The sequence below is a fragment of the Chrysemys picta genome, chromosome 4, assembly GCF_011386835.1.
Source record: "Chrysemys picta bellii isolate R12L10 chromosome 4, ASM1138683v2, whole genome shotgun sequence".
NCBI lineage: Eukaryota > Metazoa > Chordata > Testudines > Emydidae > Chrysemys > Chrysemys picta.
The window spans coordinates 47,490,463-47,503,848 of NC_088794.1; the positions used below are offsets into that span (position 1 = coordinate 47,490,463).

At 46.1% G+C, this 13,386-nt stretch overlaps 1 protein-coding gene and 1 long non-coding RNA gene across 14 annotated transcripts in view; one reads left to right on the plus strand and one right to left on the minus strand.

The window, feature by feature from the left end:
• Positions 1-13,386, plus strand: part of LOC112058966 (uncharacterized) — a 177,431-nt gene that overhangs the window by 108,156 nt on the left and 55,889 nt on the right. The window lies entirely within an intron of this gene.
• SBF2 (SET binding factor 2) overlaps positions 1-13,386 on the minus strand; it is a 570,707-nt gene that overhangs the window by 95,905 nt on the left and 461,416 nt on the right. For all 11 annotated transcript variants that reach the window (XR_010600515.1, XR_010600516.1, XM_065592221.1 and 8 more), the window contains 2 exons: positions 10,860-11,030; positions 1,912-2,174 (listed from right to left, as the gene is read on the minus strand). Coding sequence is in view for 9 of the 11 variants with exons in the window: in XM_065592221.1 (XP_065448293.1) it covers positions 1,912-2,174; positions 10,860-11,030 (434 nt within the window). In the remaining 2 variants the exon portion in view is untranslated. The remainder of the gene's footprint in view (positions 1-1,911; positions 2,175-10,859; positions 11,031-13,386) is intronic.

The window sequence follows — 13,386 nt, forward strand, 5'->3', positions numbered from 1 at the left end:
CCCAAGAAATGGCATACAAAATAATAATTCAAATAATTTGTATTTCGTAGCTGTTCTAAGGAGTTAAGAAGAAAAGGAAGGTAGGGTAGGTGAAAAAATAAGAATGAAAATTAAACTTAAAATTTCTATGTAGACCTTAACTAACTATGCAAATTTTAAAGTAAAATTGTACATTCTCTTCAGCAGCAACATGGAGTTGCCATTCAGCTTTATCTCCTTTAGTATCAAACCACCACATACTTACCACACAATGAGCAATCATTTAAACAATGCCCAAAGGACAAGTACTGCATACAGATTTAACTATTCTCACTGAAGTATGAGAGGATGACACTGGAAAGATATTGTGCAACTACTACTTATGTTTCAGCCTTTGGATCATTCAAGAGCTCCAATCTGTGACACTCCTATCATCTCACTATCTAGTCATTAAACAAAAACATTTGAAAGTGTTGTCATATTTATGATGATACTTGAGAAGATAACTTGGTTTGGTTGGTTTGGGCATTTTACAGAATAAACAACAGAGACACCAACAAATATTTCCAGACTGGATGATGAATGTAAAACTGATTGTGAATTTCTTAAATGACAGCAAGTTACATGATTTCCATAGCCAGCAAAATATCAATCTACACTTCTATTTCACTAGTATAGAAAATGTTACTGGTTTTCTCCTAGTCCTGTTGAAGACAATATGAATTTTGCCAATGACCTACTTCTTAAAGTCCATTTAAATGTACATGGAATCATTTTCAATATTTGCTAGCAAAAAGGCAATTTAATAATTATTACACTCTTTTGGTCAAATTTTGATCAATTCAAAGAAAGGAGGAAAGGGAGTAAGGGTGAGAGCACTTTACCTAAATAAATACCTAGATAAGCATTTAATGTATTTTCAGTGTATATTTCAGACTCCCTGTCACTAATGGCTACTCCTGACTCCAAAATCTATTATAACTAAGGAGCTAATTGCTACTTCTAGAGGATATGATTTTGTTTATGTTGGTACTAAAGTGCACAGGGAAAGAGTTTTCTTACTTTTTCATTTTTATTGAGGAATAAGGATCATGTTACATGAGAATGACCATGCTAAGCTTCTGGCCTCCTTAATATATTGCTTCTGAATCAGTTATCCCAGAAAGAAAAGGTGCACACAGTAGAATTTCTCTGATGCCTTTGAGATTATTTGAAAACAATGTTTTAGGTACTTGAGATGGGGCTGAGCCTTGTTATATCACATTCCCTTTATTTCTTGCACAGTTTTATATGCTCTGTGAACCTTTATTATAATATTTTACCCAACACCTGTTATTGGAAAGGTCATAAAATGCTTTACAAATTTCGACCAGCAAGGTGCTCTGCACAGCTGGACCCCTGTGCTTGCATAGAACTTCACTTACTTCACCAGGACTTTGTGTATTTAGAGCAGTTTGCAGGATTAGGACCTTAGGCTAATGTACAAAATGCACAGAATGATCACATCATCCACTACTGAATTGCCTTACAGCCTTATTGCTACCAAAGGAAATATTGCTTTGCTGGCATAAAGTTTTTAGTAGCTCAATACTTTGAAACTGCTTAGAGAAGTAAGGATTTCTGTGCATTGTGTCAAAGGAGAAAATGGCACTTTTTGGATGATATTAAAACATTATGTTGATATTACTGGTATTATGAATACAAAGCACTGCAAACTGAACAGTAGGTTAGAAAGAATATCAGCAGGAATTACAATTCCAAAGGTCCTTACTTTTACATTGTTACAAAGGTTGTTAACATAGGACATGAACTTCCATTATTGTAAAGTGCTCCTGCATTTAATTTTTATAATTAATACAGTATTTTTATTAAAAGGACTGAGTTACAGCCCACAATTGCTTACTACCAAACCATGTCTTTTCATTTACGCACCTATTTGTGACAATGCTGTTGCTTCCACTCTCCCAGTCTCCTGTAGCTGATGTTCTCAATAGTTTGTTCTTACTTGTGTCCAGTGGCACTAGCAGGTAGACCATGAGGTTAGCAAAATGAATTGCCTGACTGAAAACTGTACTTTCCTCATTCTGTATTAGCTCCTGCTGAGTTTCTTTACTGAGTGTTGGCCATAAACGCAACTGCTCAGCAGCCAGGTCCATGGCTGTTTTTTCCTGGTCCAGACCTACAGAATTTTTCTCCTAGAATAAACATTGCCACATAAAAACAATAGATGATAGAGTTATATTACTAACATTAAGAAAAGAAATATTAACATTAATTCCAAAGTGTTGAATCTTCATTTCATTATATAAAATGTAAAAAAAATAAGAATAATCTAACACTTATATCTACTTGTAATAGGACTTAAGGATTGCATCCTTAAGTGAATTAAGGTATTGTACTGAAATAATGCAAATAGCATAGTATAGCCAAGTTCAATTTAATAATTTGATTCAGTTCTAGTGTTTTCTAGCCCATACCATCTTTGTGTATTCATTTTTTGCTGAGTTGGGTTTAACAGTCTATTATATAGCTGTTCCTTTCAGCTTGCAGAGTCTTAACTCAGGCAGAGATCAAGCTTGAATTGGATGGAGAAATAAGATGCAGCTAATTGCCTGACAGATGATTTTGTCCAAAGTCCTCTGGCATTCAGGTGAGGCTTGTGTAGATATAAATAAAAAATGGTTACTCACCTTCTTGTAACTGTTGTTCTTCGAGATGTGTTGTTCATGTCCATTCCAACCAGGTGTGTGTGCGCTGCATGCACGCCAGCCAGAAGATTTTCCCCTTAGCAGCGTCTGTAGGGTCATCCTGGGCGCCCCCTGGAGTTGCGCCTTCATGGCGCCCAATATAGGGCCCTGCCGACTCCTCACCCCCTCAGTTCCTTCTTGTCGGTTACTCCGACAGAGGGGTAGGAGGGTGGGTATTGGAATGGACATGAACAACACAACTTATCTCGAACAACAGTTACGAGAAGGTGAGTAACCGTTTTTTCTTCTTCGAGTGCTTGTTCATGTCCATTCCAACCAGGTGACTCACAAGCCAAAGTTCAGGAGGTGGGGTCGGAGTCATCCACTGATTGGAGCACAGCTCGTCCAAAGGCCGCATCGTCTCTGGCCTTCTGTGTGATCGCATAGTGCGTCATAAACGTGTATCGAGGACCACGTCGCCGCTCTGCAGATCTTCTGGGTGGGGACCTGCGCCAGGAATGCAGCTGAGGAGGCCTGAGCCCTGGTGGAGTGAGCGGTGATCAGCGGAGCCAGCACCTTCGCCAGGCAATAACACTCCTGAATGCAAGACGTGATGCATGACGAGATGCGCTGGGATGAAACGGGGAGGCCCTTCATCCTCTCCGCCACCGCTACGAATAACTGGACAGACTTTTGGAACGGTTTGGTTATCTCTATATAGAAGGCCAGCGCTCTGCGGACATCCAGTGAGTGAAGCCTTCGCTCCCTGTCACAGGAATGTGGCTTAGGATAAAACACTGGGAGGAAGATGTCCTGGTTCATGTGAAACTGGGAGACAACTTTAGGGAGAAAAGCTGGGTGTGGTCTGAGCTGTCCTTATGAAATACTGTGTAAGGGGGCTCGGATGTAAGTGCCCTGTGCTCCAACACTCTCCTAGTTGAGGTTATTGTCACCAGGAACGCCACCTTGTAAGAGAGATTGTGACAGTGTACCCCATAAGGCTTTATGGGGAGGGGGTGCTTATAAATGTATGTATGACATAACTGGAATATGTTTTGTGCTGCCTGTGCCATGTAACATATCTCCGTAAAGGTTATGGTCTACTATATCTATTCATCCTATTTGTACATATATATCATTTTCTACTCGAGGTTAAGAATATGGGCTGTATGCTTGCCTGATTTCTAAGTAAGCTTTGTGAGGCATTTGGTCAGCTTCTTTAGGAAGGAATTTGCCAGGTTAAGTACCTGATCAGGAGACACTTAGGGAACAATGCACCTTGGAATGCTCCAATCCACATCAGAAGTCTTCCTGGAGACATGCAAGATGCCATGTGGACAATGGCGTCGGCCTGCAAAGACTAAGTCATGCAGGGGCATGTGACTTGCCCAGGTGACTCCAAAACTCCATCTTGGAGCTGGGCTTTGCATAGGAGGGAGGAGGGGGGTCTCCACCCACAAGAGAGAGTCTACTTAAACCTGTGGGAGACCCCTCCATTTGGGGTCTTCAGCTGGCTAAAGAAGGAGCCTCTCCACCCCCCCCCCCCAAGATACTTGAAGGAGACTGAAACAAAGGACAATAACTGCAGGGGGTGTGAGTGATTGCTGGACCCAGGCTAAAAGGAGATTAGCCTGTAAAAAGGAGCACTCTGGAACTGGTGAGGAAATTATCTGTATTCAGTTTGATTAGGCATAGATTCGCGCATTTTATTTTATTTTGCTTGGTGACTTACTTTGTTCTGTCTGTTACTACTTGGAACCACTTAAATCCTACTGTCTGTATTTAATAAAATCACTTTCTATTTAGTAATTCACTCAGAGTATGTATTAATACCTGGGGGAGCAAACAACTGTGCATATCTCTCTATCAGTGTTATAGAGGGCGAACAATTTATGAGTTTGCCCTGCATAAGCTTTATGCAGGGTAAAACGGATTTATTTGGGTTTAGACCCCATTGGGAGTTGGGCATCTGAGTGCTAAAGACAAGCACACTACTGTGAGCTGTTTTCAGGTAAACTTGCAGCTTTGGGACAAGTGATTCGGACCCTGGATCTGTGTCTGGAGCCAAACGGGAGTGTCTGGCTCAGCAAGACAGGGTGCTGGAGTCCTGAGCTGGCAGGGAAAACAGGAGCAGGGGTAGTCTTTGCACATCGGGTGGCAGCTCCCAAGGGGGTTTCTGTGATCCAACCTGTCACAGAGATAAAGCAGGGAGCACATCACCATTGGCTCAAATGGGGGGCCCGTAAGTCTGGCGAGGACCAGGTTAAGGTCCTAGGCTGGGGCAGGCTGATGAGTTTGCAGGTAGAGCCTGTCGAGCCTTTGAGGAAACTGGTAACCATGGGGTTCACGAAGACCATGAAGCCGTCTGCGCCCAGATGGAAGATGGAGATGGTGGCCAAGTGGACCCTTATTGACGACAATGACAGAGCCTGTTGTTTAAGATGGAAGAGGTAGTCCAGTATGAAAGGGACTGGGGCGAGCGTCGGCGACTGATGCTGCTGCTGCTCCGACCAGAGAGAGAACCTCTTCCACTTGGCAAGGTACGTTGCCATTGTAGAGGGCTTCCTACTGCCAAGGAGAACTTGTCTAACTGGATCAGAACAGGACAGTTCCATAGCATTATCCATGGAACATCCAAGCTGTGAGGTGGAGTGACTCTAGCTTTGGGTGCCGGAGGCGGCTGTGATCCTGCGTGATCAGGTCCGGGACCAACGGCAAGGTGAGTGGGGTCACCACAGACATTTCTGGGAGTGATGTGAACCAGTGCTGGCATGGCCATGCTGGAGCTATCAATATGACCCAGTCCCAGTCTCTGTGGACCTTGAGGAGCACCTTGTGGACCAGCGGTATTGATGGGAAGGTGTAGAGGAGATGGTCCCCCCACAGAAGAAGGAAGGAATCCACGATGGAACCCGGACTGTGATTTACAAAGGAGAAAAATAGTTGACACTTCCTGTTGCTGCATGTGGCGAACAGGTCTATCTGGGGAAAGCCCCAGAGATGAAAAATTGAGCTCACTACGTCCGGCTGGAGGGACCACTCGTGGCTGTGAAAAGTTTGGCTGAGGCTGTCCGCCAGCTCGTTCTGCACCCCAGGAAGGTATGAAGCCTGCGGGTGTATCGAGTGCTCTACACAAGTCCTACAGCATGAGGGCTTCCAGGCACAGGGGAGAGGAGCATGCACCCCCTATCTGTTGATATAAAACATCGCCGTAATGTTGTCCATGAGGACTGATATTCTGAAAACCTGGCATGCCAGACGCACTGCTCTCAGCTCTCTGACGTTGATATGCTGAGCGAGGTCTGCCTGAGATTAGAGGCCCTGAGGTCTCCCAAATGTCCCCCCAGCCCAGATGCGAGGCATCTGTCACTAATAAAAGGGATGGCTGGGAGCTGGTGAAAGGTACTCCCACACAAACCACCTGTGGGTTGAGCCACCAAAGGAGGGAGTCCAGTACAGGGCAGGGTAGGGCTGTCCAGAGAGTCCCGGGCCGGTCGATAAATCGATGTGGGCGAAGTCTGAGTCTGGAATGCTGTATTACGTAGGTGCACGCAGCCATGTGCCGCAGCAGGTTCAGGCAGTTCCTTGCTGTAGTCGTAGGGAACTGTCTGAGGCCTCGTATGATGTCCCCTAGAGACTGAAACCTGGTTTCCGGGAGGTTCGTCCTGGCTTAGGTTGAGTTCAGCACCGTGCCTATAAACTCTATCCTCTGCACCGGGGACAGAGTGGATTTGGCCTCGTTGAAAAGGAGACCTAGTTCAAGGAAGGTCCTTCTTATGAAGCTGACCTGGTCCTCCACTTGGGATCTGGACTGGCCTTTGATCAGCCAGTTGTTGAGCTAAGGGAAAACCTGAATCCGGCGCTTGCGCAGGAACACTGCGACGACTGCCATGCATTTGGTGAAAACGCAAGGTGCTGCTGACAGGCCAAAAGGGAGGACGGTAAACTGATAGTGGCTGTTGTTCACCACAAATCTGAGGTAACGTCTGTGAGGAGGAATTATTGCTATGTGTAAATAAGTGTCTTTAAATAGAGGGCAGCGTACCAGTCTCCTGGATCCAATGAGGAGATAATGGAACTCAGCGAGACCATGAGGCATTTGAGTTTCTTTACGAACATGTTGAACTGCTGCAGGTCCAGGATGAGTCTGAGGCCACCCTTGGCTTTCGGTATTAGGAAATACTGAGAGTAGAAACCCTTGCCTCCGAGGAACCTCTTCCACTGTCCTTACCGAGAGGAGGGAGTGCACTTCCTGAATTAGAAGTTGCTTGTGAGAGGGGTCCCTGAAGAGGGACAGGGAAGGGGGGTAGAGGGGTGGGAGGGCACAGAATTGGATGGAATATCCCCTCTCTACTGTGCAGAGCACCCAACAGTCTGAGGTGATATGGGACCAAGCACGGTAGAAAGGGGATAGATGGGATGAGAAGGTAAGAGGGGATAGATCCAGATTCTGAACTGGTGGGCTGTCCTCGACCGCACCTTCAAAAGGTGGGGAAAGGGGGGGGGGTCTGGGGCCGGCCGAAGGCTTGGGCTGACCAGAGGCTCTGCCCCGAGGAGGGGTGCTGCCTCCTCCCTACTGCTCCTATTCCTCCTATGAGGAGCGTCCTGGTGGTTCTGAATCTGATAGAACCTAGGGGTAGGCTGAAGTCTGAAATGCCTACGCTGAGTAGCTGGTGTGTGAAGCCCCAGAGATCAGACGGTGGCCCTTGAGTCCTTCAGATTATGAAGTCTCTTGTCCATTTGATCAGAAAACAGGGTTGAGCACTCGAAGTGGAGGTCCTGGATCGTTTGTTGGACCTCATGTGGTAGTCCAGAGACCTGGAACCAGGAGACCTGCCTCATTACCACCCCCGTGGCCAGTGTGCGTAAGGCTGCATCTGCCGCGTCCAAAAGCCGCCTGTAGGGAAGCCCAGAAGATCAGCTTTCCCTCCTCCTCTAGTGTGGAGAACTCCGCGCAAGAGTCTTGTGGCAGGAGCTCCACAAACTTGGCCATCGCAGTGCAGGTATTGTGCGCATATATGCTTATGATGGTCTGCTGGTTTGCGATGCGGAGCTGTAGGCCCCTGTTGAATAGACCTTCCTGCCAAACAGGTCGAGTTTCGTCGCCTCCTTATTTTTTGGGATGGGACCTTGGAAGCCCTGACGTTCCTGCTGATTGGCTGCATCAATCACCACCGAGTCAGGGCGTGGGTGGGTATATAAGTGTTCATACCCCATAGATGGTATGAAATAGCATCTTTTGTTTCTCTTGGCCATAGGGGCCAGAGAAGCAGGGGTCTGCCACAGGGATTTAGTGGTATCAACTACTGTCTTTATCAGTGGCAGGGCTACCCGTGATGGACCCGAGGGTGCGAGGATATCCACGACTGGGTCCGACTCCTCCACCGCCTGTATGCCCAGGCTTTGGGCAGCCCAGCGCAGGAGCTTCTGGAGAACCAGATTATCCTCCAAAGCTGGTGCCGCTGATGCCCCCGCGACCGCTTTATCTGGCAAGGATGATGAGGAGATAACTGGAGTGGACCTTGCTCACTGCCTTCAGCACCCTTTGGGTCTCTTGGCACGCAGTATTCGATGGGATGCGGTGCCGGGGCCACTGGAGGTGGGAGTCTTGGTGCCGTGGTTGGTGCGGGAGCTGCTAGATCCGGTGATGACGACCTCGTCGACGCTGGTGGAGTCGGAGCTGAAGCCATCGGTTTGTAACAGCGGGGCCAGCACTTCGGTCGGTGGTGCCACTGTAGGTGGAACAAAGGACACCGAAGACACCGACCGGGACCTTGGACCTGACCCTGATGGTATGCCCATTGAGATGATGGCTGCCACTGCTGCAGCCACGGTGCCAGGTAGGGCTGGTGGCTCTGGTGGGATCTGGATCTCCTGCTTCTGGACCTGCTGAAGCGATAGGAGTCTGCCTCTGTGTACGGGCCATGCCAGGGAGAGGTGTGCCGGAGGTGCAGATCAGCGCACCATCAGTACTGGTTTGCTCCTAGATTGGAAGTGGGGCCACGCAGTCACCGGCGACTTGTCCCTCCTGGTTTTATTGGCACTTGGCCACCTCAAACACCTCCAGTGTCGATGGGAAGTAGAAGTAGTTGCCTTGGTGATCCAGGGACGGTGGGGGGTTCGGACTCGACTGGACCCCAGCCTCTACTTTTTTAGCGGCCCTGGGGATTGAGAGCGGTGCCACACCGAGCATGGCTTCTTATGGTCCGAGCCAAGACAGTGCTGAGGGGCCTTGGAGTCCTTAGTTGGCACCAGTTCCGCACCATCGGCGCCGGAGCACTGCGTACTGACGAAGAGGTACTCGGCGCAGGTTGGTGGATCCGGGGTCGGAGTGTGGTCGTAGCGCCGCCTCCATTAACAGGATTTTAAGTTTCTGCTCCCGGCCTTTAAGGGTTCTGGGTTGGAAACTCTTACAGATCCTGCACCTTTCTCTCTGGTGGCTCTCTCTGAGGCACCGCAGACAGGAAGAGTGGGGGTCACTCCTGGGCATAAATTTGCCACTTCTCACAGAGCTTAAACCCTGGAGATTTGGACATACCCCAGAGGTGGGGAAAATGTTGTCAGTGGGAAAGCCCCCCAAACAAAGCTAAACTATTAAAACTGTATCTAACTACTAACCAACTAAAGAACTATTTACACCATATGTACACGAAAACTACAGAAGACACTGCCAAAGCACTTGTCACAAGAGCAAGCGATGTTCCAGCTAGTCATCACTGGCGGTAAGAAGGAACTGAAGGGTTAGGCGTCAGCAGGGCACTATATTGGGCGCCATGAAGGCGCGACTCCAGGGGTGCCCGGGCCAACCTTACGGACGCTGCTAAGGGAAAAATCTTCCGGCTGGCGTGCACGCGGCGCACACACACTTGGTTGGAAAGGACGTGAACAAGCACTCGAAGAAGAATTTATAGAACAGCTTAAATGTTCATGTTTTCACACGCTGGATTCCAATTCAAGCATTTGCTCTCTGTAAACTCAGTAGATGGCACGTAGGCTAATTATATGATAGCCTGAGGAAATTCAAATAAAGACATCTGGTAGCTGATATCACGTATCCTCATTTAGCTGAGGATAAAGAATTAAAATAGCAGAGATGTATTCTATGTGGAAAATTTTTTCCAAGTAATTTTCAGTACAATTATGCATTATTTGGGAATGTAAATATGGGTGTCTGCATGTGCCTCCCCCCCTACAGCACCTTCCTTCGCTCTGCAACTTCCCACACACTGCAAGTGGACAAGGGACTTCTTCATTCAGCAACTTTTCCCATCCCCCTGACAAATCACATGACTGGGGGTGCCTTCTCTGCATCTCATTCTTCCCAAGCCCATATGGTTATGTGGAGCTATACTCTGCAGCTCTCTCTCTTCTCCTCATACGTCCCTGGTAGTACTTCTCTCTCAAATCACATGATTAGGGATGGTGGTTCTGGGGAGTTCACATAACAGAAGAGGATAGGGATGGCCCAGTAGATCATACCTGGCATGCAGATACACAGCTTGGTGGAACATTCTTATTTTAGTATTTTCTGAATGCACACATCATCCACCCATTCTTCCATTACAGAAACACTTTCCCCCAGCTGGGACAGTGAATTATGTTGTTTGGGAGCTATAAATGATCTGAAGCTAAGGGAGCTGAGTGCTGATCAATCGAGAAGGCTAAAACCTGTTTTCCTGCTTAGCAAAATGTCTCTGGAATGCAATATAAAGGTTGCATACTATAAATTCACTAAAAAGGACCTTTTTTTGCTTAGGAAATTAAAGGAAAATATATGTTAGTGGAATGTTAAAGTTGAAACAGCAATGAAATTCAGAACTTTCCTTCATACCCGGACATAACTCCCTGTGATGGAGACCTTTGGGTATCAGGGAGTAAAAAAAAAATTAAAGTTTTATTATTTGTCATTAATCTGCACATAAATCAAGGGCAATATATTGTAAAGTATGTCCACAAGTTATATTTCACAACTTTCCCCCCATAACTTAGATAAATTTCAGATATAGATTATGGAACAAAGTTAATAACATATATCTATTTAATGTGGAAATAGCAACAAGAAAACACTAAATTTGTAGAAGTGGTGAGAGCAATAAACTTACATCTTCATGACTTTTGTTGCACGTAAAATGTCAGCCACTATACTGGAGTAACAGTTTTTTTGCACTTCATTTATTTTATATGTTCTCTTACCTTTTGCTTCAAACGTATTGTATGATTGTCTTCCCTAGCTGTGAGATAGAGGGAACGAACTTGATTTTGCACATCACTATAAAATGTGGTTTCCCAAAACTGTTGGTTAGTCCATATAGAGTGGTCTTGTACACAGGTGTAAGCAAACTGACTAACTCCAGGTGCCAGTTTCTGAAAGCACAGAAATAAGAAGATCAGCTAAAATACCATCAACGTGTATATTGATATATTTTTACAACAGTGGAATATGCAGGTTCAGTACACTTTATCTATCTTAGAGTTTTGTTTACTTTAAAAGTTGTAGTCTGATAAGATCCATTGCAACGTATCTCTTCAGATCTATAGTAACACGGGAAAAAGAAAAAATACTTACATGTAATTCTGCTTCTTTGAAGATATCATCTCAAAGGATGATTCTCACTCTAGGGTCTCGATCTGCCAGTACAAGACAGGACCTGCTTGGGTTGCACTGGAGGCAAGACTCATGAGTGAAAATCCTGTGATGATGGTATCTTTAAAGAATAATTTTTTAATACAAAATATAGCTTAGTTGCCAAACAGTATATAATCTTTCACTTTTTATTACTGATATTCTAAAGCCATACAGTATGAATAATGGATCATCAACGAAGTGTTAGGATATTCATCCATGTAAAGTTTATTCTGTACTTTATGTATTTCAGAGTAAGAAATGCAATCATGTAATTTCAAATAACCAATATATTAGCAAAATATCAAATTTCCAAATAAAAATCATGGGTTTGAAATTGAACCCTATTCTCCTGGAGTAATGTGATGGAGTGAATTTGGCCTTTACGGCTCCATCCTGGGGGCCCTGTGGTACTACCTCACTGTGCCCAAAGAAGCAACCGGTTGAGAGGAAAAGAGCAATGAAGATGGGTCCTCCAGATTTGCTTAGAGAGGACTCTTCAGAGCAGCCATTTTGAAAACCACAAGAGACCTGGTCCTCAAAGGGCCAGAAGAGCTAGAAATACTTAATCAGGGTCCTGCTGGACCATAAAAAAAGGAGCTGCCTGGCCTTAGCAGTTCAGTTTCTGTCTGGGACCAGAGGAGTGAAGGAGGGTTCTCCTCTCGGGCCAAAGGAGCCAACTATTAGACAGATTTATAGCTGGCTGAACTTACATAGCTGGGATTGTAGAGAGAGAAGAACCAGAAGATACTGGCCCTGAGAGAGGGCTAGAGTTAAAAGGGCCCGGTATGAAGAAGCCCAGGGAAATATCAGCGAAGGATTCAAGTAAGCAGAACGTGGACTGCTGTGTATAGGATCCCTGGCTTGGAACCTGGAGTAGTGGGTGGGCCTTGATTCTCCTATCAGCCATGGGTAAAGTGTCATAAATGCCAAGAAGGGGAGAGGGCTTATATGGGAGCCCGAACAAAAGGCTGAATTTAAAAGGCCTAGAACTGGGGTTTAAGACTGTCACAAGGCAAACAAACTAATACCCCAGAAGGGGTTCATTTGGACTTTGTGATTTAGCTGGCAGCCCCCAGGGTGGGACCAGGGCCAAGAAAAGAACTGTGATACAGCACCCAGCCACTCAAGAGGTGAGTGCCCATTTATAGGTAACTTGTCCGTTTGCCACGAGGGCCTGTTAGTTGGAAATTCTAAATTGGAGACTGGTGGAAGTAAATATAATTTTCACCATAAGGTCTAAACTCTTGGCTTCCTTATCCGCAAAGGCAGCTCTTGCATATTGTTGTCTCGACTTTTCCGTGGCTGGTTGGATGACTAGGGAGTTTGGTACAGGATTGGAGAACAAGAACTCTGCTCCCTTAGCTGGGACAAAATACCGCTTTTCTGCCTTCTTAGGGGTAGAAGCAAAGGTTGCTAGTGTATTCCACACAGTTCTTGCAGGTTCCAGTATGGCCGCATTGACTGGGAGTGATGTTTGGCTAGATCCCGTAGGTGGTAGAATGTACACAAGCTTGTGTTGAGAGCCCTGGACCTCATCTAAAGGGATTTGGAGCTCTTCTGCTACTCTCTGAAGCAGCTCTTGAAACAGTCTGTGGTCATCTGAAGGAGATGGCGAGGCAGGAACAAATGCCCCATTGGGGGAGAAAGGAGAAATATTTGCTGGTATTTGTGGTACCAAGGATCCAGTTCATCTTTTTCCCCTTCTGTAAGCTCAGGAAGTTCTGATTGGCCTCTTGGAGGTGGAAAGACTACCTATTCTGAATGCCATTCATACAGGTCCCATAGTCCCAGTAAGGCCAATTTGAGGGGCTCAAATGTAAGTTGCGATTCCCAAGACATTGTTTCTGAGGATGAGGTTGCCACTTGGATGGATGAGACTGGTAGAAGAAGATTCTCAATCCCCCTTCTGGGCTGAACTCCCTGCTTCTCCACATGGGCACCAATGATACTGCCAAGAATGACCTTGAGCGGATCACTGCAGACTACGTGGCTCTGGGAAGAAGGATAAAGGAGTTCGAGGCGCAAGTTGTGTTCTTGTCCATCCTCCCTGTGCAAGGAAAAGGCCTGGGTAGAGACCGTTGAATTGTGGAAGTC